Raw genomic sequence first — 24,459 nt, 5'->3', positions numbered from 1 at the left:
GGTGCTGCATTCACAGCGAGCTGAAAGTTTGAGAGCATCTCAATTCAATTCAATTCAATTTTATTTATACAGCGCCAAATCACAACAACAGTCGCCTCAAGGCGCTTTATATTGTACAGTATATAATATAATAATAGATACAGAGAAAAACCCAACAATCATATGACCCCCTATGAGCAAGCACTTTGGCGACAGTGGGAAGGAAAAACTCCCTTTTAACAGGAAGAAACCTCCGGCAGAACCAGGCTCAGGGAGGGGCGGGGCCATCTGCTGTGATTGGTTGGGGTGAACTGAGGACGACAGGATGAAGACATGCTGTGGAAGAGAGACAACAACAGGTTAACAACAGATATGATTCAATGCAGAGAGGTCTATTAACACATAGTGAGTGAAGAAGAAACACCCAGTGCATCATGGGAATCCCCGGCAGCCTACACCTATTGCAGCATAACTAAGGGAGGATTCAGGGTCACCTGGTCCAGCCCTAACTATAAATATTTATATTTATAGTTGAGGTATTTGTATATATTAGTGCTATTTCTTACATTTGTAAACTCTGTAACATATTGTATAATTTAAATAGTTTAGTCTGTTACTGTCTTGGAGCAACTGTAAGCCACATAATTTCCTTAGGGATTAATAAAGTATCCTGATCCAGCCCTAACTATATGCTTTAGCATGTGAGGAGCAGGATTTTGAATTCAATTCTGGAATTCAAAATCCACATTTCACCGTTTTACTCTTCAGCGCTGTTAAAGATACTGTATTGTTCCTTTTTTGTTATTTTTTTTAATGTTTAAGTCATTTTTGCTGGTTTTTAGTTTGTTTTTTGTCTGTTTGGCAGCTGACACAGTCTCTAACGGGATGGGGCTTAGGGGGTTTAATCAATCTGTCCATATTTCTAGAAATGAGAGCTGCTCCATCCAAACTGGGATGGATGCCGTCTCTCCTAACCAGACCAGGTTTCCTCATGAAAGTTACCCAGTTATCTTTAGACAGAGATTAGAAATGAGTCATCCTGTGAACCAGGGTTTTATTCGATTATCAAATCATCAAATCATTGTTTGCTCCATGTTACAACATTTCAACATCACCATTCATTGTTTAACAGTTCATGTTTGTTACAATCACATATTTTCCGATTTCACTGAATCTATATTGTCAGTTTTCATTAAAATACTAAAACTGCTTATACCCACATAGCAAGCAGGTCTGGCCCAGATCTGGTATCAAGCCGGCACTGCTGGCTGACTCCTGGCATGATAAGAGGTAAGTCATCCAGATACCTGCCAGGCCTGGTGTAGATAACACTGTTTATGTGATGGCATGCCACATCTGGCTTGATTGTGGTTTGGTGTATGTGGCCCAGGCTCATAGAAAACAGGTCTAGCCAGGATCTTGCTTCTGACTGACTGGTGTCATGGCAGGGTGTATGTCATCCCGATGTGCGCCAGGTCTGGCAATGATGGCACTATTTATGTTCCTATTTTAGTTAGAAGACCCAAATGCCATGTTGCAATACTATACTGCTATGGTAGCCAACGTTTCAAATGCAGGTTTGACAGGTTTGTGAGTGTGCACTTTATCCAAAACCTAGTGACAATTTACTCATGTTTACCACTGGGTGGCTGTAGCTCAGGAGGTAGAGCAGGTCACCTACTGATCGTAAGGTTAGTGGTTCGATACCTGTGTGATCCTTCAGGCTGCATGTCGAGAGTGTGAATGTGTATGAATGAAGTTATGAAGCACTCAGTTTAAAGATAGAGTTTTGTCATGTTACTTTTGCACTATTATGTTCCGGCACATGTTGTTATTACATGGCTTTATTAAGGTACACATTAGGCTGACATCTGGGCCCAGAGCTGAAACTGTTCTGGGCCAGCACAGGGCCAGCAGTGTGTCTGCAACTGGCCTTGTGCTGGCCCATGTGTGGGCCACCTCTGGTAAACCAGATCTGGGCCACCAAAGGGCCGTCATTCTTTGCGGTATGTGGGCCATGTGTAAGCACATTGTGTGGGCCAGATCGGGCCATACCAATTTTGCTTTGTGGGTAAAGACAAAAAATACCCCCAAATAAGACATTTTTACATAATATGAGTTACACTAAAAAAATTAACACACATCTTTTTCTGCAGACCATGAAGACAATGACATGCTATGACATCAGCTACTATTTGTTACTATTCTGTAGAATTGTTACATGTTATGAAACAATACAATTCTTCATTTAGCTTTTTGAATTCAGTGTATTACATCAATGTGGTGCCCATTCTAAGAAAGGACATCAGTTAAAGGCACTGTTAGTAATGAGAATGCTTAGAAAATAAAAGCATGCAAACAGGACCTGAATATTTATTCCCTTTAATGAAAATAAATAATCTCATCAATTCAAATACGTTGTTACTCAATTTGATTGACAGGACAGATGATCAGTGGTGCAGAGTTTTTCACACCTTGATAAAGCCCAGGACTGAAGTATGGGAAGAGCTTCTCTGTGAAGGAGCAGCCAGTGAACGAGTAGATCAGAGCTGCAGCATCTACGTCATAGAAGGAGACCAGACCCTCCTCATAGTCCACAAACACCCCAACCTTCTCAGGAGAAGACTGGAGACAGAGATGGACTGGAGGGGCAGCACAAGCTGTGTACTCACTTCCATTTCTAAGCCACACAGTCCAGAAACCATTTTGAGGAATCAGTCTGATTTTTCCCTTCCTGTTGATCGACTCTGTGGCCACTCCTAAATCCCAGTCAGTCTTTCCTTTAACCTGAACCTCAAAGTAAAATCTGCCTGAAGAGAAACTCTGCTCTCCTAAAACACAAACACAGTAAGAAAATCTCTCTGGGTTGTCCGGAAGTTTCTTCTTCACATCACCATGATTCACTTGTTTTCCATCATCAGACACGATGAGATAAGGATTTGCCGTATCAGGATCCAGAGTCACATCCACTGCATACTGCTGGACCCTCTTCAGCTCTGCCTCAAACAGCTTCTTCTTCATGTCTTTCCTGAGTGTCTCCACAGCTCTCCCCACTGTCCCCTCATATGATGGTGGACGGACTCTGACCTCTGTCCAGTCCTTGGTGGGTGGAGCAGCTTTCAGGGACGATAAGCTTTGGAGGAGGTGGAGGTGGTCTTCAGAGTGTGAGAGCTGCTCCACCTCAGAGCTTCTCTCCATCAGCTCAGAGATTTCCTGTTCCAGATCTTTGATGACACCTTCAGCCTGTTTCTCTGTAGTTTCCTGTTTGTCTTCGATCTCCTTTATGAGCTCCTTCAGGCGTCTCTCAACAGACTCCATCAGAGCTGTGAGGACCTGAACACCTTCTGCTTTCTGTCTGTCTGCAGCATCTTTGCTCATCTTCACCGACTCTTTGATCTCCTGAATCTTCAGTCGTCTCTTCTGGATCATTTGCTGAATCTCAGCCTCTGTCTTCTCCAGCTCTGCCTTCTTTCCTTCATATTCTTCTCTCAGAGGAACAACTTCATGAGTCTTGTGGTCTAAAACAGAGCAGAGCATGCAGATACATGTCTGGTCGGTCTTACAGAACAGCTCCAGATGTTTATCGTGCTTCCTACACATCCTGTTTTCCAGGTTCTCCACAGGCTCAATCAGCTGATGTCTTTTCAAACTTGTAGCTGTCAGATGAGGCTCCAGGTGAGTCTGACAGTAGGAGGTCAGACACACCAGGCAGGACTTCAGGGCCTTCAGTCTGGTTCCAGTACAGACGTCACAGGGAATTTCTCCTGGTTTGGCAGCTTGTTGCTCCGAGCTGCTGCTGCTGGCTTTCTGCTGAGCTTCACGTCTGAACTGAGCAACCATCTCAGAGAGCAAAGTGTTAACATGAAGTTCAGGCCTTGTCTTGAACACCTTGTTACACTTGGGGCACTGGCAGCTCTGACTCATGTCCCAGCGCTGAGTGATGCAGTTTTTGCAGAAGTTGTGTCCACATGATGTGGTGACAGGATCAGTGAACACATCCAGACAGATGGAGCACAGAAACTGATCTTCAGACTGCAGATTGGTGGCAGCAGACATGTCTGCACTCTAAGTGAGAAAGGAAGGAAATGCATCTTATTTAAAATTTTGTTTACATTTCATATTTTAAAAGTAAGGACTAAGTGTTAGGGTTGTAGTCATAACGTAGTAGTTTTGAGAGATGTGACAGATGCCCATCCAGATTGTTCTATCACAGGAAAAGTTTCATGATCGTACCCTTTAAAACTCACAAGTTCCCTAACTTCTGACTTAACTATGACATTCAGCAATGAAGGATCTGCTCCTGCACTGCCCCAACCATACTAGTCTCCATCTCACCACCTTATCCAGTGCAAGAAGCAATCCTTTCACCTATAGGCAGTCCAATTCAATTCAGCGTTATTTACACAGCGCCAAATCACAACAACAGTCACCTCAAGGCGCTTTATGTTGTAAGGTAGACCCTACAATAATACATACAGAGAAAAACCCAACAATCAAATGACCCCCTATGAGCAAGCACTTTGGCGACAGTGGGAAGGAAAAACTCCCTTTTAACAGGAAGAAACCTCCGACAGACCCAGGCTCAGGGAGGGGCGGGGCCATCTGCTGCGACCGGTTGGGGTGAGAGAAGGAGAGAAGACATGCTGTGGAAGAGAGACAGAGGTTAATAACAGATATGATTCGATGCAGAGAGGTCTGTTAACACAATTACGGTCCAAGAGTCTCAGCAGTACTCTGTCCTCTAATTCCTCAGTGTGAGAAAGATGTTGGGGTTTCCTGCTATTGGTATCACTCCCAGACAACATATCCTTGGTTTCTGTGTATTTGAATCAGGCAACAGCAAAACTCTGCTCTTGCCATATGTGGGTACTGGGGTGACCATCACTGATCCTCTCCTACCGACAATGGCACCACACAAACAATAAGAACCCCCAGGTGAAGAAAAAAATAACATAAAAACAAAGTCCCAAAGTGCTCCAACAAATCATTTCAGAATCAAAAACACACCACAGACCTCACTCAGCGTCTGCGAATGTGTGTTAGGGAGGAAATCTAACATCCTAGAGCTAGCAGACGTAGAAACAACTCAAAAACTACTGTGAATAAAACAACATGTCCCAACCAGTGAAACCTAAACACAAACAGATTACACGAGGAACACACCTTGCCTATAAAAACAGCCACATGTTAGGGAACCTGCCACCTATTGACAAAAGGAGGCACAGTGCTCTGGTACAACCAGAGCTATATATAATAACAAGCTATACTGTTAAACTTTAACTAACTGTGATCTATAATATATCCCAGGCTTGTCTCTCATAATCTGACAATGTTTTACCACTGCCTCTGAGAGAGGCCACCATTAAGCCAATAAACATCACAAATGCATTGTGGTTATTATGGCAAGTGGATTCACGTACAACATGAACTCTGTAGCCTCTTCCAGATGTTGGAACACTGAGTTGTTTGATGTTGTTAAAGAACCCAGAGGTGCCACATCCTCTTACGTGACCCCTTTGCTGTTCTTGCATGTGTAGTTTCATTGGTATGGCCCGGATCTGGCCCACACAATGTGCTTACACATGGCCCACATACCGCAAAGAATGACGGCCCTTTGGTGGCCCAGATCAGGTTTACCAGAGGTGGCCCACACATGGGCCAGCACAAGGCCAGTTGCAGACACACTGGTGGTCCTGTGCTGGCCCAGAACAGTTTCAGCTCTGGGCCCAGATATCAGCCTAATGTGTACCTTAATCAAACCAAGTAATAACAACATGTGCTGGAAGATAATAGTGCAAAAGTAACATGACAGAACTCTGTTCAGACAGTGAATGGACTGAGTCTTATACAGCGCTTTTTTAGTCTCCCGGATTACTCAAAGCGCTCTATACAACATGCCACATTCACCCAATCACACACTTTCTCCCAACTGAGTGCTTAACTACATTCATACACATTCACACTCTTGACATGCAGACTGTAGGAGCCAGGGATTGAACCACTAACCTTACGATCAGTAGGTGACCTGCTCTACCTCCTGACCTACAGCCACTCAGTGGTACACATGAATAAACCCTCACTAGGTTTTGGATAAAGTATACACTCAAACCTGCATTTGAAATGTTGGCTACCATAGCAGTATAGTATTGCAACATGGCATTTGGGTCTTCTAACTAAAATAGGAACATAAATAGTCCCATCATTGCCAGACCTGGCCCACATCTGGCTGACATACACTCTGCCATGACACCAGTCAGTCAGAAGTGCCAGCTTGATGCCGGATCCGAGCCAGACCTGTTTTCTATGGGCCTGGGCCACATACACCAAACTATGCCAGGCCTGGCCCATATCTAGATGACATACCACTTACCATGCCAGGAGTCAGCCAGCAGTGCTGGCTTGACACCAGATCCGGGCCAGACCTGCCTGCTCTGTGGGCTGCAGGTGCGTCATGCCCGGAGATAGAAAAGTTTTAACTGTAAACTTCTTTTTCTAGCAAATGCAGTTTGATCAGAGCTGTAGTTAAATCAACATTTATTATATCCTGTTGAAAAATAGATAAGATCACAGTTTTATTTCCTGCCACAGACAGAGGAGGACTCATGTTTGGTTTGGACTTAAAAACAGTGCGAACACGATCGTCTGTACTCACCTCTGTTCTCATCAGTGGACAGAATCTGCTGTGAGGCTCAGAAAATGAACGTGCTGGACTCAGTGTGACCTTCCTGTGAATCTTCGTTTAGAGACAAACTGGACTTGACTGCAGCTTTTCACAGAGTTTCTTTCCTCCTCCCCCTTATTTATGATTTTATGGTCTATACTTATCAACAAGGAGCAAAGGTGGGATTAGAACACGCCCAGGCTGGACGAGTGAGGTGTGTTGTATGGTTAACCATCACACACTAATGAGGGTCTCAGCCGATCTGGATTTAAAGAGTATTTTATTTTTCTGTCCTCGAGGTCAGAAACTTTGTACTGTAAATGGGTTTTTCTATGTCCAACAAATGCAGTCTGATCAGAGCTGTTATTAAACCAACATTTAATCTTTGTCAGAGTTTGTTTTCTCCTTCTGATTTGTGAATTCATGGAGTTAATTTATGGCGATGGTGGGATCAGAACAAACACTGGACGCAGGTCAGCAGAGGCCTGAATGTTATCCCTCTGGACCCCCCACTGGCTTGGGGCCCCAAGCAGCACGTCATCTTCAGCTGGCCCACCAATCAAAATAATTCAGTTCAGTTCTGTGATGCAGAGCCTTCAGGATACAAACAACAAAACTTCTCCTGATGTTGTTTGTTAAGTGTGTTTTGTCCTGACTGTAACGTGAGCATGTGAACATCAAGCTTGTTTCTGCTGTGAGCTGAATTCACACGTGTTCAGTGTAGTTTCAAATAAAGTTTCATTTAAGCATCAACATGTAGGTAATATGAGACTCTTCATTAGGGATGGGTATCGTTTAGGTTTTATCCGATACCGGTGCCAAACTGGTACTTTAGAAACGGTGCCGGTGCTTAAATGGTGCTCGAACTGGTGCTTAAACAATGGAAAACACAAACTTTGTCCTGAAACCTCTCATGTTTAGCTGTTTTTTTTGTAAAATGATAACAATGTGAGCCTTTTCTGCAGCTATAGGGCATATATGGTATCACTCTATCAAACAAGAAGACAGCCGCATGTAACTACGACGGTGTTTGCTAGTTCACCTTACATGCATTAATTTAATAATGCGGTGTGTCCTCTGCTGGTAGAGCTGACAGACAGCCTTTGGTCAAGTGATCTCCTCTTGAAACCACCTTCTCTCTCTCTGTGAATAACTCTGTGTTTCATTTCAGACGCTAATCAGATTAAGAGGCTGGGAAGGAGATTTAAGAAACTCGACCTGGATGACTCCGGATCCCTGAGCATGGAGGAGTTCATGTCCCTGCCAGAGCTCCAGCAGAACCCCCTCGTGCAGCGAGTCATCGACATATTCGACACTGACGAAAACGGGGAAGTCGACTTCAGAGGTGTGAAAGTGTTTTTACAGAAGACGAACACCTGCTGACCAGCTCAGCCGTTACAGCTTCATTACTATCACACAGATACAGTTTGACACCTTTTTACAGTCAATAATATCCTCATGATTCAGTTACTCAGTTCAGGTTTGACATTTATATCATCTCTGATCTGCTGAGTAATATAAGTACTCGATTAACACAATGTGTGCAGGATTACCCAGCAGGCACCGAGGGGTTCGGTTTGTTCTCTGAGCTTTTTGTCTCTGCCTGGAGATGATCGTATCTCAGACCTTTTGATCTTCTTGTTCTTCAGCCTTAAACAACAACATGTGATGATTTTCCTTTTCCACAGAGTTCATTGAAGGAGTCTTTCAGTTCAGCGTGAAAGGAAACAAGGAGCAGAGGCTGCGTTGTAAGTTTCCATCCTCCAACACTTCAGCTTTAACCATCATGGTTCATAAACTATGCTCGATTTTTAAACACCTTGAGGCGAATGTTGTTGTTTTGATTGTGTGCTACATAAATAACATGGAATCGAACTGAAACTTACCTTCACATTTCCTCTGTGATTTTCTTTGGCCTCAGTTGCCTTCAGGATCTACGACATGGACAAAGACGGTTACATCTCCAATGGAGAACTCTTCCAGGTCCTAAAGACGATGGTGGGACGCAACCTGAAAGACACACAGCTGCAGCAGATTGTCGACAAAACTATCATCGGCGCCGACAAAGACGGAGACGGCAGAATCTCCTTCGAGGAGTTCTGTGCGGTGAGTTTTTGTGACTCAGTTCCTCGTTTCACCAACTGGACTCAAACTGGAGTCTGCACCAAAGCAACGCGCCATAATCTGTGCTACAACCACGTTACGTTTCCTAGTAATGCAGTAAAGCGTTATACTAAACTCAGTAATCACATTACAGTTACAGTTACATCTTTGCTTGCGCTATAAAGGTTCTTCAGCTACCTGAATGAGGAGCAAATAGAAAGAAAAAAACATAAAACATTTGGGCTTCAATCAGCTGATCTCAGTTCATGTGCAGGGAGGAGGGCTGCAGATATGGGCATTACTTCGATATTTATTGTATGAAAGGACAAAAAGGATGTTGAAGTGCAAACTGGGTCCAGGACTGAGTTATGGTGCTAACACATGTGTGTGTGTATGATTCAATTCTTTTCTTTTTTTTTCTTTTTTACCTGTCCCGTTTGGCTCTTTTGCCATCAGAATTATTGTCTGAAGGCGAAGAAAGATGCCCAACGGATTTACTTTACCAAATGGACCATCCCAGCCTTGCCGTAATGGTCTATTTGATTCACCTTTTATTGTTTATTTTATTTTATTTTCACTTGTTAAATACGGGACAGACTTGACTGGGGAAAAGAAAGGGGAGAAAGAAAGGGAAAGAAAAACAGCGGGGAAGAGGGACGAGGATAAAGGGCAAAAAACAAAAACCAACAAAATAAGCAGACAAAAAATACATATATCGATCACCTGGATCACCTGCTGAGAAAGAAAAAAGAGAAAACAAGCAGAAGAAAAAAAAGAGCAACATAATAAACAACATCACGATGATATATGGGAATATGACAGTAAATACTAAATATTAAACATTATTGTGCAGCACGTGAGATCGACAGCGCACAGTGTGCTTTGAGGTAGGAGCCAAAAAGGGTGTAGTTTGTGTGTGTGATCACCCGTGTGTACACCTGTGAGCATGAACGCGCTTGTATTTAAAAGGTTCCTTCATGTAATGATCTGCTAGAGTGTGTGGGGGGGCCACAGCCCCGACCTCCAGGGCATGAAGCAGGTATGGAGGAGATCCAGACTCCAGACATCCAGAGACCCCCAGAACACAAGAGACCAAGGAAGACCAACAGAGTATGGGCTCAAAATGTGGTCATAAATATTTTGTACTTGTAAATCAGGATTTGTATGTGTAAAAAGAATTTGTGTGTGCGTAAAAAAGATTTGTGTGTGGACTTAGCCAAAAAAAACCGTGTGAATCTCTGCAAGTTACAAGTACGAATTTTGACCCTATTTTTCTTCCTTTCATCTGATTGGTCAATGTCATGTCAATCACAAATGTAACAATCCAATCAGAGAACAGATGGGTTTGGCTGTCGGAGGGGTGCTTTTTTGAACTGCAGGCAGTGTTGCCAACTTAGCGACTTTGTCGCTATATTTAGCGAGTTTTCTGACCCCCTAGCGACTTTTTTTCTATAAAAAGTCGCTAAAAAAAAGAGGTGAAAGCAGCGGGTGCTGTAACGCAGTCAGTTCTTCTTTTAATCTTTTACTCTTATGCTGTTTTGTGGATCACAAGGTTTAAAACTACTTATAAACACACACAAACACAAAGTAACTCCACCAGAGTGCCTATTTCGGGTCACTTTTGCCGGTCCAAGCCCGGGTGAAGGAGCAGGGTTGGAATTGTGACATTAAAAAAACAATAATTGCTAAAAGAAATTTAATTTGTAGTTCTAAATAAACTCTAAATGCATTTAGGACGTTTTTTACTCACTTTATGTCTCTTCCACGATGTTATTTCTCTCTCCAACAACATAGGTTACAATTATATTAGCGTGACCAATTATGCAAATTAGGTGATGACGTCATTTAGCGACTTCTAGCGACTTTTAGGACAGCCAATAGCGATTTTCCTTACGGAGGAGTTGGCAACACTGACTGCAGGTCCTTTAAGGGAATAAATGCCCTTTTACATGCCAACCCAGCGTTTTCCTTCATCACCACGAAGGAAAACAGTCTGTGGTCGTCCGAGTTTGGTGATTTTTGTGTCACAGGTCTACGTGCTTTATACAGGGACTTCCACAGCCTTTTCAACAGCGCTGCGGACCGCGGGGGGGGGCAGTGTTTTGGAAATGACAGTCTTCATTACAAAGCTTTCTTCGTTATGAATTAGCATACATGTTTTTATTGAACATTTGAAGAACTAGCAAAAAAACCAGAAACTGTTGTAGAGGACATAAAGTCAGAGATAGAAACGACAAGGAGCAGGTGCATCTAGTACAGGTAGAGCTGCTGCAAAAACCCACAGAGCTCAGCAGCCAGCGCAACAAATTCTGGATCCTTGGCTTTTAGTTAGCAGTTAGCATTAGCAGCACATGCTGTGCTGTGAAAGGACCTTTATGCTGCGCACTGTGACTCACAGCAATGGTCCCGGGTCAGCCCTGACTTTGTGTTAAACTAATCCTAAAGTAATGATGGTATTTCTAACCACTGATATACCACAACTTTATCCTTTCAACAGCTGCTGAACGTTAGCGGACCTAGCTGCTATCGGATATTTATATAGAGATCCTCCAGCTTCAAACTGTATAACCCTTCAAGGACCTGCAGTTCAAAAAAGCACCCCTCCGACAGCCAAACCCATCTGTTCTCTGATTGGATTGTTACATTTGTGATTGACATGACATTGGCCAATCAGATGACAGGAAGAAAAATAGGGTCAAAATTCGTACTTGTAACTTGCAGGGGGGTTTTTGGCTAAGTCCACACACAAATCTTTTTTACACATACAAATCCTGATTTACAAGTACAAAATATTTATGACCACATTTTGAGCCCATAACAGAGGGGCAGCCGTATGATGATTAAATTCAATTCAATTTTATTTATATAGCACCAAATCACAACAACAGTCACCTCAAGGTGCTGTATACTGTAAGGTAGACCCCACAATAATACATACAGAGAAAAACCCAACAATCATATGACCCCCTATGAGCAAGCACTTTGGCGACAGTGGGAACGAAAAACTCCCTTTTAACAGGAAGAAACCTCCGGCAGAACCAGGCTCAGGGAGGGGCGGGGCCATCTGCTGCGACCGGTTGGGGTGAGAGAAGGAAAACAGGATAAAGACATGCTGTGGAAGAGAGACAGAGATTAATAACAGATATGATTCAATGCAGAGAGGTCTATTAACACATAGTGAGTGAAGAAGAAACACCCAGTGCATCATGGGAGTCCCCCAGCAGCCTACACCTATTGCAGCATAACTAAGGGAGGATTCAGGGTCACCTGGTCCAGCCCTAACTATATGCTTTAGCAAAAAGGAAAGTTTTAAGATTAGGCTTCAAAGTAGAGATAGTGTCTGTCTCCTGAATCGCCTGAAAACTGAAGGCTCTGCCTCCCATTCTACTTTTAAATACTCTAGGAACAACAAGTAGGCCTGCAGAGCGAGAGCGAAGTGCTCTAATAGGGTGATATGGTACTACAAGGTCATTAAGATAAGATGGGGCCTGATTATTTAAGACCTTGTATGTGAGGAGCAGGATTTTGAATTCTGGATTTAACAGGAAGCCAATGAAGGGAAGCCAATACAGGAGAAATCTGCTCTCTCTTTCTAGTCCCTGTCAGGACTCTTGCTGCAGCATTTTGGATCAGCTGAAGGCTTTTCAGGGAGTTTTTAGGACATCCTGATAATAATGAATTACAGTAGTCCAGCCTGGAAGTAATAAATGCATGAACTAGTTTTTCAGCGTCACTCTGAGACAGGATATTTCTAACTTTAGAGATGTTGAACAAATGGAAGAAAGCAGTCCTACATATTTGTTTAATATGTGCATTCAAGGACATGTCCTGGTCAAAAATGACTCCAAGGTTCCTCACAGTGTTACTGGAGGCCAAGGTAATGCCATCCAGAGTAAGAATCTGCTTAGATACCATATTTCTAAGATTTTCAGGGCCGAGTACAATAACCTCAGTTTGATCTGAATTAAGAAGCAGAAAGTTAGCGGCCATCCAGGTCTTTATGTCTTTAAGGCATTCCTGCAGTTTAACTAATTGGTGTGTGTTACCTGGCTTCATGGATAGATAGAGCTGCGTGTCATCTGCATAGCAGTGAAAATGTATGCTATGTCTTCTAATGATGCTGCCTAAGGGAAGCATGTATAATGTAAACAGAATTGGTCCTAGCACTGAACCCTGTGGAACTCCATAATTGACCTTAGTGTGTGAAGAGGACTCTCCATTTACATGCACAAATTGGAGTCTGTTAGATAGATATGATACAAACCACTGCAGTGCAGTACCTGTAATACCTACAGCATGTTCTAATCGCTCTAATAGGATATTATGGTCAGCAGTATCGAACGCTGCACTGAGGTCTAGCAGGACAAGCACAGAGATGAGTCCACTGTCAGAGGCCATAAGAAGATCATTTGTAACCTTCACTAAAGCTGTTTCTGTGCTGTGATGAGCTCTGAAACCTGACTGAAACGCTTCAAATAAGCCATTCCTCTGCAGATGATCTGTTAGCTGTTTGACAACTACTCTTTCAAGGATTTTTGATATGAAAGGAAGGTTGGAGATTGGCCTATAATTAGCTAAGACAGCTGGGTCTAGAGATGCTTTTTAAGTAAAGGTTTAACTACAGCCAGCTTGAAGGCCTGTGGTACATAGCCGATTATTAGAGATAGGTTGATCATATTTAAGATTGAAGCATTAATTAATGGCAGGACTTCTTTGAGCAGTTTTGTAGGAATGGGGTCTAAAAGACACGTTGATGGTTTGGAGGAAGTAATTATTGAAGTTAACTCAGAAAGATCAATTGGAGAAAAAGAGTCTAACTTAACATCGATGGTACTAAAAGTAGCTGTAGATAATATTACATCTGTGGGATGATTATTGGTCATTTTTTCTCTAATGATTAAAATTTTATTTATGAAGAAGTTCATGAAGTCATTACTAGTTAACGTTAAAGGGATGGTTGGCTCAACAGAGCTCTGACTGGACATGAAACCAGAAAGGCTCAAAACATGCATCAGAAGTTTGAAATTGACTCTGAGAGTAAAGACCCAACAATCACAGATCGCTTAGGGAAGAACATTGTGAAGCTGTAATTGCAGGATTAAAATCACCAGCAGGACCTCTTCAGCTCATTTCGAATTTAGAAACCTCACAGGTTTGTTTGACGCCCACAGTACTGAAGTCACCTCATTGGCTCACAGCTCAACACAGAATTACCTTTAAAATCTTTCTGTTAGTTCACGGAGCTATCAGTGCCTCCTCTGTTTACAGAGTCGATTCAGTTAAAAACAAGAAAAAACAATGTGTGACATCACTTCCTGTTGTCTCCTGCAGGTGGTGGGAGGATTGGACATTCACAAAACGATGGTTGTGGACATCTGACGGCCTCTCGTTTATTCTTCGTCCATTCACAGGAGAAGTCATTCAGCTGTTCCTCCCTCTCCATTAGCTCGACTGTTTGTTTTAACCATCCTTCGTATTTATTTCAGTGAGCTGACTTTTCTGCCACTGATGGTTCAACAGAGTGAAGTGCCAACAGCTCACAGACAAGTGAACTCAGGCGAGAAGTTTCTCAGTCTCAGAGGAGGAACTGGACCATTGAACACTTTATCCCGCTTTACCCGTGAACGATGGCCCAGTTTGACAGTCACATGTGCACTGATGATCTCCTGAAGAAACATCGTGGGGGGTCCTTGCATCTCTTCTTCTTCCTCTCCAGAACAGTCAAATCAGATTTTAGAACTTCTGATTTTTCTGACACAAAAATATAAAAAGTTGAATTTAATTGTTCATTTTTCAAACTGCTTAAATGAGTAACTGCTATGATTATTACAGCCTTCCTTTCTCAACGAGCTCGTGTGAGGGTGTGTATAAGTTTTTTCTCAAACATCTCGCCTGTAAGTCTTTATTAGGGCCGACCACTAAAAGTGTGAGCTCGGTTTATGATTATGAATTTGCTTTCTGATGTTCTTCATGTGCTCAAAAACTCACGAGCGTGTCAAATTGGCTCTAGAGCGCCACCTATGCAGGGCCTGATGCAGTACTGTGGGCACATAGTTTGAGCTACATGAACGAAACGTTTGTAGACATGTGTAACTTACCAAGACGAACAAAGAAGTTCAGGGCCCATTGACGCTAACCCAGCAGGAAGTCCGCCATTTTGGACTGAAAAAGTCAATTGTCCTATTTCCAGGCGTTGTACTTCTGCAAACTCCTCCCAAGGATTTGATCGGACCAACTTCATATTGGGTCGGTTTGAACTACAAACCTGAGTCAGAGTAAATCGCAAAGCTTTTGAGTTTTCGTCAAAGGGCGTGTCCGTGGCACCACGGTGAATTTTGGTCATTCATGAAATTTTAATTTCCTCTCATTGTCCAATCTGGACCAAACTTCTCACGTGTGATGAGACTCCGCCTCTGAACACATTTCAACTGCAATATTTGACACTGGTCACAGCGCCACCGAGCAGGAGCAGGAAATGTCATGTTTTACATTATGAGGTACAGCTTCAGGGGGGTTGGCCCCAGCAAACTCAAATTTGTCAAAGATTGCCAAGTTGATTCTGTTCATCTGGATGTTTTCAGTGGAAGAAACGTTTCGTCATCATCCAGGTGATTTCTGCAGTCTCAGCCGACTGCAGGTTTCCCCAATAATATTAACAGGACATTTGAAACTAGCACCACTGAATGAACGATGGGCTGTGAGGTCAGTTCCTTGATCATTTATTAATTAATATTTGCATCGACGCAAATTGTCATGACCATTGATCAACAACCACTGTTAAAAAGCCTCAAAGAGTTGGTCTTAGCCTACCTTGAAAACTGAATTTTTACCAGGTGTGACCCTGGCGGCATGACGAAACATCGATACTCGCCGTGCTGCCAGGGTCACGTCCTCTGGTGAAAGCACAGGACAAAACTGCTATAACTCAAAGAAATCTAGTGCAGTCCTCTCACGGGCTTCATGAGTCCCGCCCTGAACTGACTGATATGCCCTTCGTTACCAAGTTACCTACTCCTCCCAGGCTGATCACATCCACCTCAGAGGTGGTGAGAATAAACACAAGACCTTGATGATGCTTCAGTGTGAAAACTGTGACATTTCATTGAACGGCGCACCCTGGTGGTAAGGGAACTGCCGTGAAACAGGACTGTGTTTAAAGTCTATAAACAGTCCAACCTGAAAGCGAGACCATGACATCAGATGATGTGGAAATGTTTTATTCTTACAGAGATTACAGGCAGAGTCATTAGTTTGGATCGGTCCTTCAGAGCGTCACTGAGACACCTGAGAGAGCTGCAGGGACACCTGAGCTGGACCTGATGCAGCTTTGAATGTCACAATCGTGCTGAGCAACTCAGCTAGCAGGAAGTAAATGTGAGTTATTGATCTTTGCTGATTTATCAATGATCAGTCATCAGGAAACAAAGGGACTGAATCAGCTGCGGTTAGAAATGTTCTAACAGTTTAACATAAAGGTCGACCGAGACAGAAGCAACTCCATTTATACTGAGGTCACGTGACGGGTCTCGACTGATCGATCCGTTTCAGGTGACGGGTCAGTCTGAGCAGCTACGCTCCGGGGTATTCAAAGACGGCGGCAGCTCCCATCCCGGTCCCGATGCACATGGACACGACGCCGTATGCCCTGCGGGGAACACAAGAGGGCGACACTGAGAACACGTTTTCAAACGCACGAGGAGGCGAACGCGTGACCGTCGACACCGACCTCCTGCCTCTGCGTTTGAGCTCATTGAGCAGTGTCACCACCTGCCGGGCGCCGGTGCAGCCCAGAGGGTGACCCAGAGCGATGGCGCCGCCGTTCGGATTCACCTTCTCCGGCGGGATCCCCAGCTTCTCCACGCAGTACACCGCCTGAGAGGAAACAGCACCACCACCAGTGAGACAGCGGTAGGGCCAAAGGTTAAAGCTTAATCTGATAATCTTTATTTAAAAAGACAAAAGCAAATGAACAAAGTCTGGAGACTGAGAGGTCAAAGGGTAAATTCCTGCATGTAGAAACGCTTTGACGAAGGCTATGACTTCATATTTTATCTGTACTGTGTTAAAGAGATACTGACTGAAGCTGAACTCTGGCCGTACTGTCATACTGTACCACAAGATGGCGCACAGAGTCACTGTGATATTTATTTAAAAACACTGTTATCATGTTTGACTCTGATTGGTCAGTAAGACCATCCATCCATTCTCTTCCACTTATCCTTAACAGCCTATGCCAGCTACCATAGGGCGAGAGGTGGGGTCACCCTGGACAGGTGGCCAATCTGCGGCCAGTATAGAGAGAAAAACCATTCACACTCACAGCCTTCTCGCTGTTGTGCAACAGTGCTGACCACCACACCAGTGTGCGACCAGTCAATAAGACTAAAAAAGGGATTGAGTTTATACACACACATATATAGACTCACATGCAAAATGCTGCCCCCTGCTGGCAGGAGTTTCAGTTTGCAGAGAGTAGCTACCTGCCTGAAGCGATTCATCTCTCGAACTCACCTGACTTGCGAAGGCCTCGTTAATTTCAAACACATCGATATCCGCCACAGACAGTCCTGCAGAGAGAACCGTGAACTCAGACATGTTGGACAAACTGGCACACTTTCACTATCAGTTATTCTCTTAGAAGGTTGCACATCCTGGAAATCCACGTTGACAGGTGAGATAAGCCCCGCCTCCCAGCTTTAGGAGGAGGCAGGAACCTGTAGGAAACATGCTAACGATACTGGAACAAAGATCTCTGGTTTAATTACGTCTTTCATGAATCTTAATCTGAAGTCCGAGGAGGACACGTCAGCGTACAAACACTTCCTACCTGCCTGCTGCAGAGCTGCAGGGATGGCGTACGCCGGTCCGATCCCCATCACATCAGGAGAGACGCCCACCACCGCGCTGGCCCTCAGGACCCCCAGCACCGGGAGACCCAGCGCCTCAACCGCAGACCTGCGACCGATCAGGACGGCCGCCGCGCCGTCACTCACCTGGCTAGAGTTACCTGAGACAAACGAGTGTGTGAGCTCCTGACAGCCGAGTGAGATTCATTCTGTGGCCCCGCCCAAACTCTGACCTGCTGTGGTGCTGCCGTCAGGCTTGAAGGCCGGCCGCAGTTTGGCGAGCCCCTCCAGCGTCGTCCCCGGTCTCACGCCCTCGTCTCTGCTGACTGTCACCTGGCGCTCTTTGCCCTCGTCGTCCACAAACTTAGTGGTAACGGGGACGATCTCGCGGTTGAACAGACCCGCCCTCTGTGCCCTCGCTGCACTGTGTGGAGGAAGGACCAGGATTTGGTTGCCATGGAAACAGAAACAAGCCTAAACATGCGTCTGTTTGTTTGACTTTGGCCAAAAGTGCAGCCTGCTCTAAACACTCAAGGTTTTTCTGCTCTTGGATCTCTGTGATGTCACAGAAGAGGGGATAGAAGCTTCCAGGGGGCAACCAATCAGAGGAAAGTTATCCTTAAAGGGGGCTGGCCAGGATTTCTAGGCGCAGCCAAGTGGCGGAGGGCTTTCACTTCGGTGGCATCAGAATCTCATCTCTGCCCACTCCGGGTCGGGGATGAGTTCCTGCCCCAAGTGGAGGAGTTCAAGTATCTCGGGGTCTTGTTCGCGAGTGATGGGAGAAGGGAGCCGGAGATCGACAGACGGATTGGTGCTGCGGCTGCAGTGATGCGGACGCTGCACCGGTCCGTCGTGGTGAAGAGGGAGCTGAGTGTAAAAGCGAAGCTCTTAATTTACCGGTCGATCTACGTCCCGACCCTCACCTATGGCCACGAGCTGTGGGTAGTGACCGAAAGAACGAGATCGCGGATACAAGCGGCTTCCAAATGAGTTTCCTCCGAAGGGTGGCTGGCCTCTCCCTTAGAGATAGGGCGAGAGGTTCGGCCATCTGGGAGGGGCTCAGAGTAGAGCCGCTGCTCCTCCACATCGAAAGGAGCCAGTTGAGGTGGTTCGGGCATCTGACAAGGATGCCTCCTGGGCGCCTCCTGGGTGAGGTGTTCCGGGCATGTCCCACCGGGAGGAGGCCCCGGGGCAGACCCAGGACACGCTGGAGAGATTATATCTCTCGGCTGGCCTGGGAACGCCTTGGTGTTCCCCCGGATAAGCTGGAGGAGGTGGCTGGGGAGAGGTTGGTCTGGGCTTCTCTGCTTAGGCTGCTGCCCCCGCGACCCGGCCTCGGATAAAGCGGATGAAGATGGATGGATGGATGGGGCTGGCCTTAAAGTGGGGATGGACCAAGCGGATTATTTATGTCACGCGTGGAGTGAAAATATGGAGCAGGAGATTCTTGCATGTTGCTGAGATGTTCTTACTTCTGCTGAGAGCGGAGAGCGAAGGCGTCCTGCTTCTCTCTGGAGACGCCAAACCTCTCTGCCACGTTCTCCGACGTGATGCTGCAGAACACGAGACGTCTCAGTTAAGACAACAATAACATTTAAGCACAACAACAAAATCTGGGAGTCATATTTCAGCTTTTTATGGATGGTAACCAATAAAATGACGCCTGTCAGGAGTGACGTGACTCAGACTCATTTTTGAATCACTTCAGGATAAATTCTGCAGCTGGTTATGATCAGAACGTCTGCTCAAACATACAGTGCTGTGTGAGAATAATTAGTGTTTATCCAACGAAATCAGGAACAATAAATAATGAAACCACAACAACAAATCATTTGAAACGTCCTCCCTTCAACTGCAGAGGATCTACAATCTGATTTGCCGTTGCTCGGCATGTTGACGATCATAAACAATGTTTGGAATTATAAAACGTCCCGCCCTCACCCCATGGGAATGATGCAGTCTCTGGCTTTGTTGTTGTCCGTCAGCCTGGAGCTCAGGTCGCCTGGGTTACCGATCCCTCGCAGCGACATGCTCTCCACGCTGCAAACAAACAGGAAACGCATCATTTCTGTCAGTGTGTCATAAAAACTGTTAACATGTCCACACTCTGCCATAAGAGCTTTATCCCAGTGTATGATCATGACTGTGATCTGCTCAGGATTATTATGGTATGTCCACATACTTTAATGTATTTTTGATCAATTTGTGTTTAGTTTTTAAATCAAATGTTACTTTTTATAAATTCAGATATTATTATTATTATGTAAGATTAAAGTTCAAAGAGATCTAAATTAACTGTTTTTGTCTAACCTGTAATTTTCCTGACTCCTTAATTTTATTTTTAGAGGAAGAAAAAACATTTGGACTTTTTAAAAATCACAACCATCACTGACTGTTTATAATAAACATTTTAACTAATTATGAGGCAATTACTGGCAGAAATGGGCCTCCGTACATCTACAGCATAGTAACATTTTATGAATTAGATAACAAAAGTAAAATACTTCAATATGTGTGTTTATTTTAAAAAATTAAACTTCACCCGTTTACATGAAAGATATTCTTCATGTCTGTTTAAAACTCTTAGCTTTACTTGAGCAGTTTTTAAAAAACCCATCTGGATCGAGTGTTAAACCCACCCGCAGGCGAGGCCGAGGTCGATGGCTCTGCTCCTGATGGCTCCTGCACACACGGGTCAGAATTCAGTCATTCAGGTAAAAACTGGGCGGTTGGGTTACTGGGAGCGCTGCGGCGTTACCTGCTACGTTAAAGAGTGCCTGCAGGCCGGACGAGCACTGCCGGTTCACAGTGTAGACGGGCACCGACTCAGGGAAGCCGCTGAAAGGAGGACGGAGCGGTGAGGAGCGCAGACAAACAGTAGGAAGGAATCAGAGGTGTCAGACTCACCTGAGGAAGTGAGCCACTCGGGCCATCAGAGCGCCAGCGCCGGGCTGGAGCACGTTACCTGAACAGACAGAGGTTACATATTCATCATGTCATCAGAGCAGGCACGAAGGACAAAGCCCGAACCTCACCCACACAGATGTCTCCCAGCCGCTCAGGGGACAGTCCGACGTCTTTCAGCACGGCCGACATCACGGCGCTCAGCAGCTCGTCAGGCGTGGTGTCCTGGAGATGCGGAAGGAGTTAAACAGGACTTTATTTACACCAAAGAAGAAAAAAATAAATAAAGACTCAGTCCTGCCCTCCAGATCCCACAGCACCCACCACAGGATCCAGCAAAACACGCTCAGACTTCAAAGTCTAAACTTTGAGCCAGAATTTCAATCTTAAAAATATTCCTTCTGCCAACAGACTGAATAAAGTGAGGCCGGCTCTGTGACTGGAGGTCAAAGGTCATTCTGGCCACACGCTGTCAGCCTCACAGAAAATCTGCGTGATGTCAATCAAACAACACATTCAAATAATTTATATATAAAACACTGTTATGAGAATTTTCTATGTATTTATATCCATATAAACCGACTTTGTTTATAAATAGAAAACCTGATCAAACAACAATACCTGTATGGCCCCTCTAGGACTCCATACTTCTCACTTGTAATTTAAAATCGAGTTTTAAGTGCCTGCAGCAGCTCTGTGATTGGAGGATCAGATAATCCAGAGGTGGGAAATTTATTTTTTTAACAGCAGTAAAAAATTAAATGAACGCAAACCCCCCCAGACTGCTTAAACAAAGCACGTCTAAAGAAAACTAGAAAGCGAAAATTTCAGAAGAAATTTTAAGTGTGCCTATGCTGCTGCTAATCAGTGTAGTTTGCCATTCATACGGCTACAGAGAGCAAAACTCAGCAGAGCAGCCATTCTCCACCATGAACTATGGTACAAACAAACACCGCTCACGCCTCACAGCATAGGCACACTTAATAAAGAATAAAGGGAAACAGGAACTCAATAGTGTGGATGCCTTTGAGGGCATCCACACAATAAATCCGACGAATAGTAATAAGTGTGCCTCTTGGCATAGGCACACTTAATAATCTGAAATAAAAAGTAAGATTAATGATAAAGTGGGTCAACTGTGTGTCATATTAAATTTCCTCTGAACTGCAGCTTAAAAACAGTGAAAATCACCGTAAATACGGCCGTAAAGCACAATCGGCTCCGTTTCGGTTTAACTCGGTAAACCTCGTGGTTTTCTGCCCTCACCTTCGCCACAGCTGGCAGGTAACCTGCACTCACCTTAAAGCCTCCCCTCTTGGCCTTTCCGATAGCGGTCCTGCGGCCGTGAACCACCACCACGTCCTCCGGGGAGCTGCGGCCGTTCGCCGCTGCCGCCGAGCCGCAGTCCGACCTCCGTAAGTCCGCCTAAAGTTCGACGAGCCGCCGGGACTCAGGTGTCCGGAAATGATCTTCAGCCTGTGCATGACGGCGGAGGAGCAGTGAGGAACAGTTAAGAGACTCGCGGAGCGGAGTTCGGCTCCAGGCTGGACTCTGAACCCAGAGTCCCCTCTATCAACATCCAGGTTTGTAAAGCGAGGACGGGAGGAGCGGAGGGACAAACAGAGCGCACGCATGTAGCGGATTTATCGGGTCAAAAGAAAAGCGTCATTACATGTTATAACACATGTATTACAATTAGAAACAAATGTTTTTTTTCATAATTTACTTTTAATCAGAAAATATTTTTCTACTTACTTCAAATTTGATTTCTCGCAAAAACTTTTTAATTCAAGGATTCAAGGAGTTTTATTGTCATTCACATCACATGTTAACATGAGGTGGAACGAAATTATGCACACACGGTCCCGGAGCGAAAAGACACAAAATAATGAAAAAACAGAATTTTTAAAAAAGTAATAAATAGTTTTTTTTTTTAAACAAACAGAATAAAAGGCAATAAAACAATACAATAAATAATACGATAAGTAGAGTGCTACAACCTAAATACCAGTATGGAGTATGGATATAGAGCGTAGGTATAAATACTTTAGCAGCAAAGGGCATGATGGCCAGCATTGATAAAGTGACGTGTCAGTAAGTGTCAGTAGTGATTAAAGTGCTACAAAAGCAGTTGATGTTTGATTCGTTAATAAATCAAAGTTAATGGAAATGCAGCAAAATTCCATTTTATGTGAATTTATTACATTTTTCATGTTTCATTCGCAGACTCGCTGGAATCATTTCCTCCCTCTGAAACGTTCAGATGTGATTTTTTTCAGCGTGAGACAAAAACAGACTCAGAGAAAAATCCATCAAACCTTTTATTTCCAAATGTGTCACAGTAACAACACATTGATAAGGCCGCTGACTCACTGCACATTCTGGCTGAAACAAACGACAGGAAACAACAAACAAAAACGTTTTCTTCATTTCGATCATTTAAAAAAAAAAAGAAGTAATTTTTCAGAATACACAAAGAAAAAGAGGAAGACGAGTAGTGTCCATCACAGAAATCCATATACACACCTTCAACAAAACCAAAGATAACAAAGGTACAAATGTGATTTTCAAAATAAGAGCCCAAGGATTTTTAGCTACAAACAACTTAGAGTTAAAAGAGTTAAAATCACAGGAACATGTCAGTGAAACGTCCTTTTAATTGCTTCAAACAAATCAGAAACAGAAAATCAGGAATGTGATGAACCGTCCACGAACACAAACTCAGGGTTCAAAATAAAACTGATTCCTTCATCAACAGCAGGAATGTTTAAGAATCTCACTTTTACAAATTTTATTAAATTCAAACATTTTCTTTAAGGCAACAAACTGAAAACCTTCAGAGACGCTGCTCGCCCAGTCCTCCCAGTTTATGTTTGGAAGAAGTCCCAAAGTTCCTGAAAAATCTTAAAGCTCTGCTCCAGGAGAAGAAACTGTCTGACCGACCAAAATTAAACAGTTGCATTTGTGGGCTGCTTTATTTATTTGTGGCACGTTTGCACCAAAAGGTATTTATTGGAAATTCCTGTGTTTAAAAAAAAGTTTAAAACCTGAAACGAACAAAGCAAAGCAACGAAACAAACAGATGCTGTGACTCTAAGGCCAATACAGCTGTGCTGAAGCTCAAACAGGGCTGTCGTGCAATACTACTCTGCACCACAAGAGGGCGCAGCGAGACCTTAATTTAACCGTAACAGAAAAACAGTTCAGATGAAAACATTTCAACTCGAGGGTGGAAACATCTGGAGCTGAGCTGGTGAACGTTTATATCAAACGCTCAGTAACCAGATCAGAGAGCGAAATATCCTGACAGCCGTGACAGAGCTCAGAGGAAAAACTCCCACAAACAGCTGAATCAGACTACAGGGAACAACATACTGTCCTCCTGCTTCAGTGCTGATGTTCACATTCAGACTGCAGCCACACAAAGTTAAATCACTGCTTGTGTCGCTTTAATTATCTGCTTAATGTCCACCGTGAGTAATAAAAGATTGTTACGAGTGTTTAATCATCTCAGTTGCTTTTAAAAGCAAACACACTCGTCTGTACTTGCTTTTATCTGGTGACCAGATTATAGGGATGGGTATTGATAAGATTTTCACGATTCCATTTTCAATTTTGTTTAACGATTCGATTCTTTATCGATTCTTTTTAAAAAAGGAGAACACTAAGGTCGATTAGCTTAGAACTTTGTTTTATATCTTCTCTTTAAACAAGATAGAAATTTAGGAGTAACATGGCCTTACAAACCCAACAGTGAGCTCTTAAGAGATCCACAGCCTACGGCTCTTCAATGGGGTGTCACAGGGTCCCCAGGAAAAAAAATTGTAAATGTAAAATAATAAAATAAATATTCTTCTGTAGCAATAACAAAGTATAACAAATTATTCTGTAGCAATTACACAAGAATATCCAGTAATGTCCCTGCCTACAATTAAACACATTCACTTACCGAAAATCGGGGCAAAT

The 24,459-nt window shown here is 43.9% G+C and overlaps 3 protein-coding genes across 3 annotated transcripts; 1 reads left to right on the top strand and 2 right to left on the bottom strand.

Moving 5' to 3' along the window:
- Positions 1–2,347: 2,347 nt before the first annotated feature.
- LOC100692297 (E3 ubiquitin-protein ligase TRIM21-like) lies at positions 2,348–6,857 on the bottom strand. The gene is made up of 2 exons (XM_019360550.2): positions 6,632–6,857; positions 2,348–4,044 (listed from the first exon to the last, which is right to left on the bottom strand). The coding sequence occupies exons 1-2, from the start codon at positions 6,641–6,643 to the stop codon at positions 2,401–2,403; spliced, it is 1,656 nt and encodes a 551-aa protein (XP_019216095.1). The 5' UTR covers positions 6,644–6,857; the 3' UTR covers positions 2,348–2,400.
- An 853-nt stretch (positions 6,858–7,710) lies between these two features.
- On the top strand, positions 7,711–15,416 carry ppp3r1b (protein phosphatase 3 (formerly 2B), regulatory s1ubunit B, alpha isoform, b). Its single transcript, XM_013264927.3, has 4 exons — positions 7,711–7,985; positions 8,329–8,388; positions 8,562–8,746; positions 14,075–15,416. The coding sequence occupies exons 1-4, from the start codon at positions 7,883–7,885 to the stop codon at positions 14,120–14,122; spliced, it is 396 nt and encodes a 131-aa protein (XP_013120381.2). The 5' UTR covers positions 7,711–7,882; the 3' UTR covers positions 14,123–15,416.
- A 528-nt stretch (positions 15,417–15,944) lies between these two features.
- On the bottom strand, positions 15,945–22,127 carry acaa1 (acetyl-CoA acyltransferase 1). Its single transcript, XM_025908226.1, has 13 exons — positions 22,017–22,127; positions 21,793–21,918; positions 20,625–20,718; positions 20,497–20,554; positions 20,348–20,427; positions 20,229–20,271; positions 19,531–19,629; positions 19,062–19,142; positions 17,823–18,013; positions 17,571–17,750; positions 17,255–17,310; positions 16,470–16,615; positions 15,945–16,388 (listed from the first exon to the last, which is right to left on the bottom strand). The coding sequence occupies exons 1-13, from the start codon at positions 22,125–22,127 to the stop codon at positions 16,313–16,315; spliced, it is 1,341 nt and encodes a 446-aa protein (XP_025764011.1). The 3' UTR covers positions 15,945–16,312.
- Between the last annotated feature and the right edge of the window lie 2,332 nt (positions 22,128–24,459).

This window comes from Oreochromis niloticus, linkage group LG6 (genome assembly GCF_001858045.2).
Source record: "Oreochromis niloticus isolate F11D_XX linkage group LG6, O_niloticus_UMD_NMBU, whole genome shotgun sequence".
Classification (NCBI taxonomy): domain Eukaryota; kingdom Metazoa; phylum Chordata; class Actinopteri; order Cichliformes; family Cichlidae; genus Oreochromis; species Oreochromis niloticus.
This window is presented reverse-complemented; position numbering and strand designations above follow the sequence as displayed.

Excerpts from the sequence above, each read along its gene's own strand:
- ppp3r1b (XM_013264927.3), top strand. The coding sequence starts at position 7,883 with ATGGAGGAGTTCATGTCCCTGCCAGAGCTCCAGCAGAACCCCCTCGTG. Across the intron at positions 7,986-8,328 it reads CGGGGAAGTCGACTTCAGAG|AGTTCATTGAAGGAGTCTTT; the intron begins GTGTGAAAGTGT and ends CCTTTTCCACAG. Across the intron at positions 8,747-14,074 it reads CCTTCGAGGAGTTCTGTGCG|GTGGTGGGAGGATTGGACAT; the intron begins GTGAGTTTTTGT and ends TGTCTCCTGCAG.
- acaa1 (XM_025908226.1), bottom strand. The coding sequence starts at position 22,127 with ATGCGTGCGCTCTGTTTGTCCCTCCGCTCCTCCCGTCCTCGCTTTACA. Across the intron at positions 20,555-20,624 it reads GCTGGGAGACATCTGTGTGG|GTAACGTGCTCCAGCCCGGC; the intron begins GTGAGGTTCGGG and ends CTGTCTGTTCAG. Across the intron at positions 20,272-20,347 it reads GGCACTCTTTAACGTAGCAG|GAGCCATCAGGAGCAGAGCC; the intron begins GTAACGCCGCAG and ends CCGTGTGTGCAG.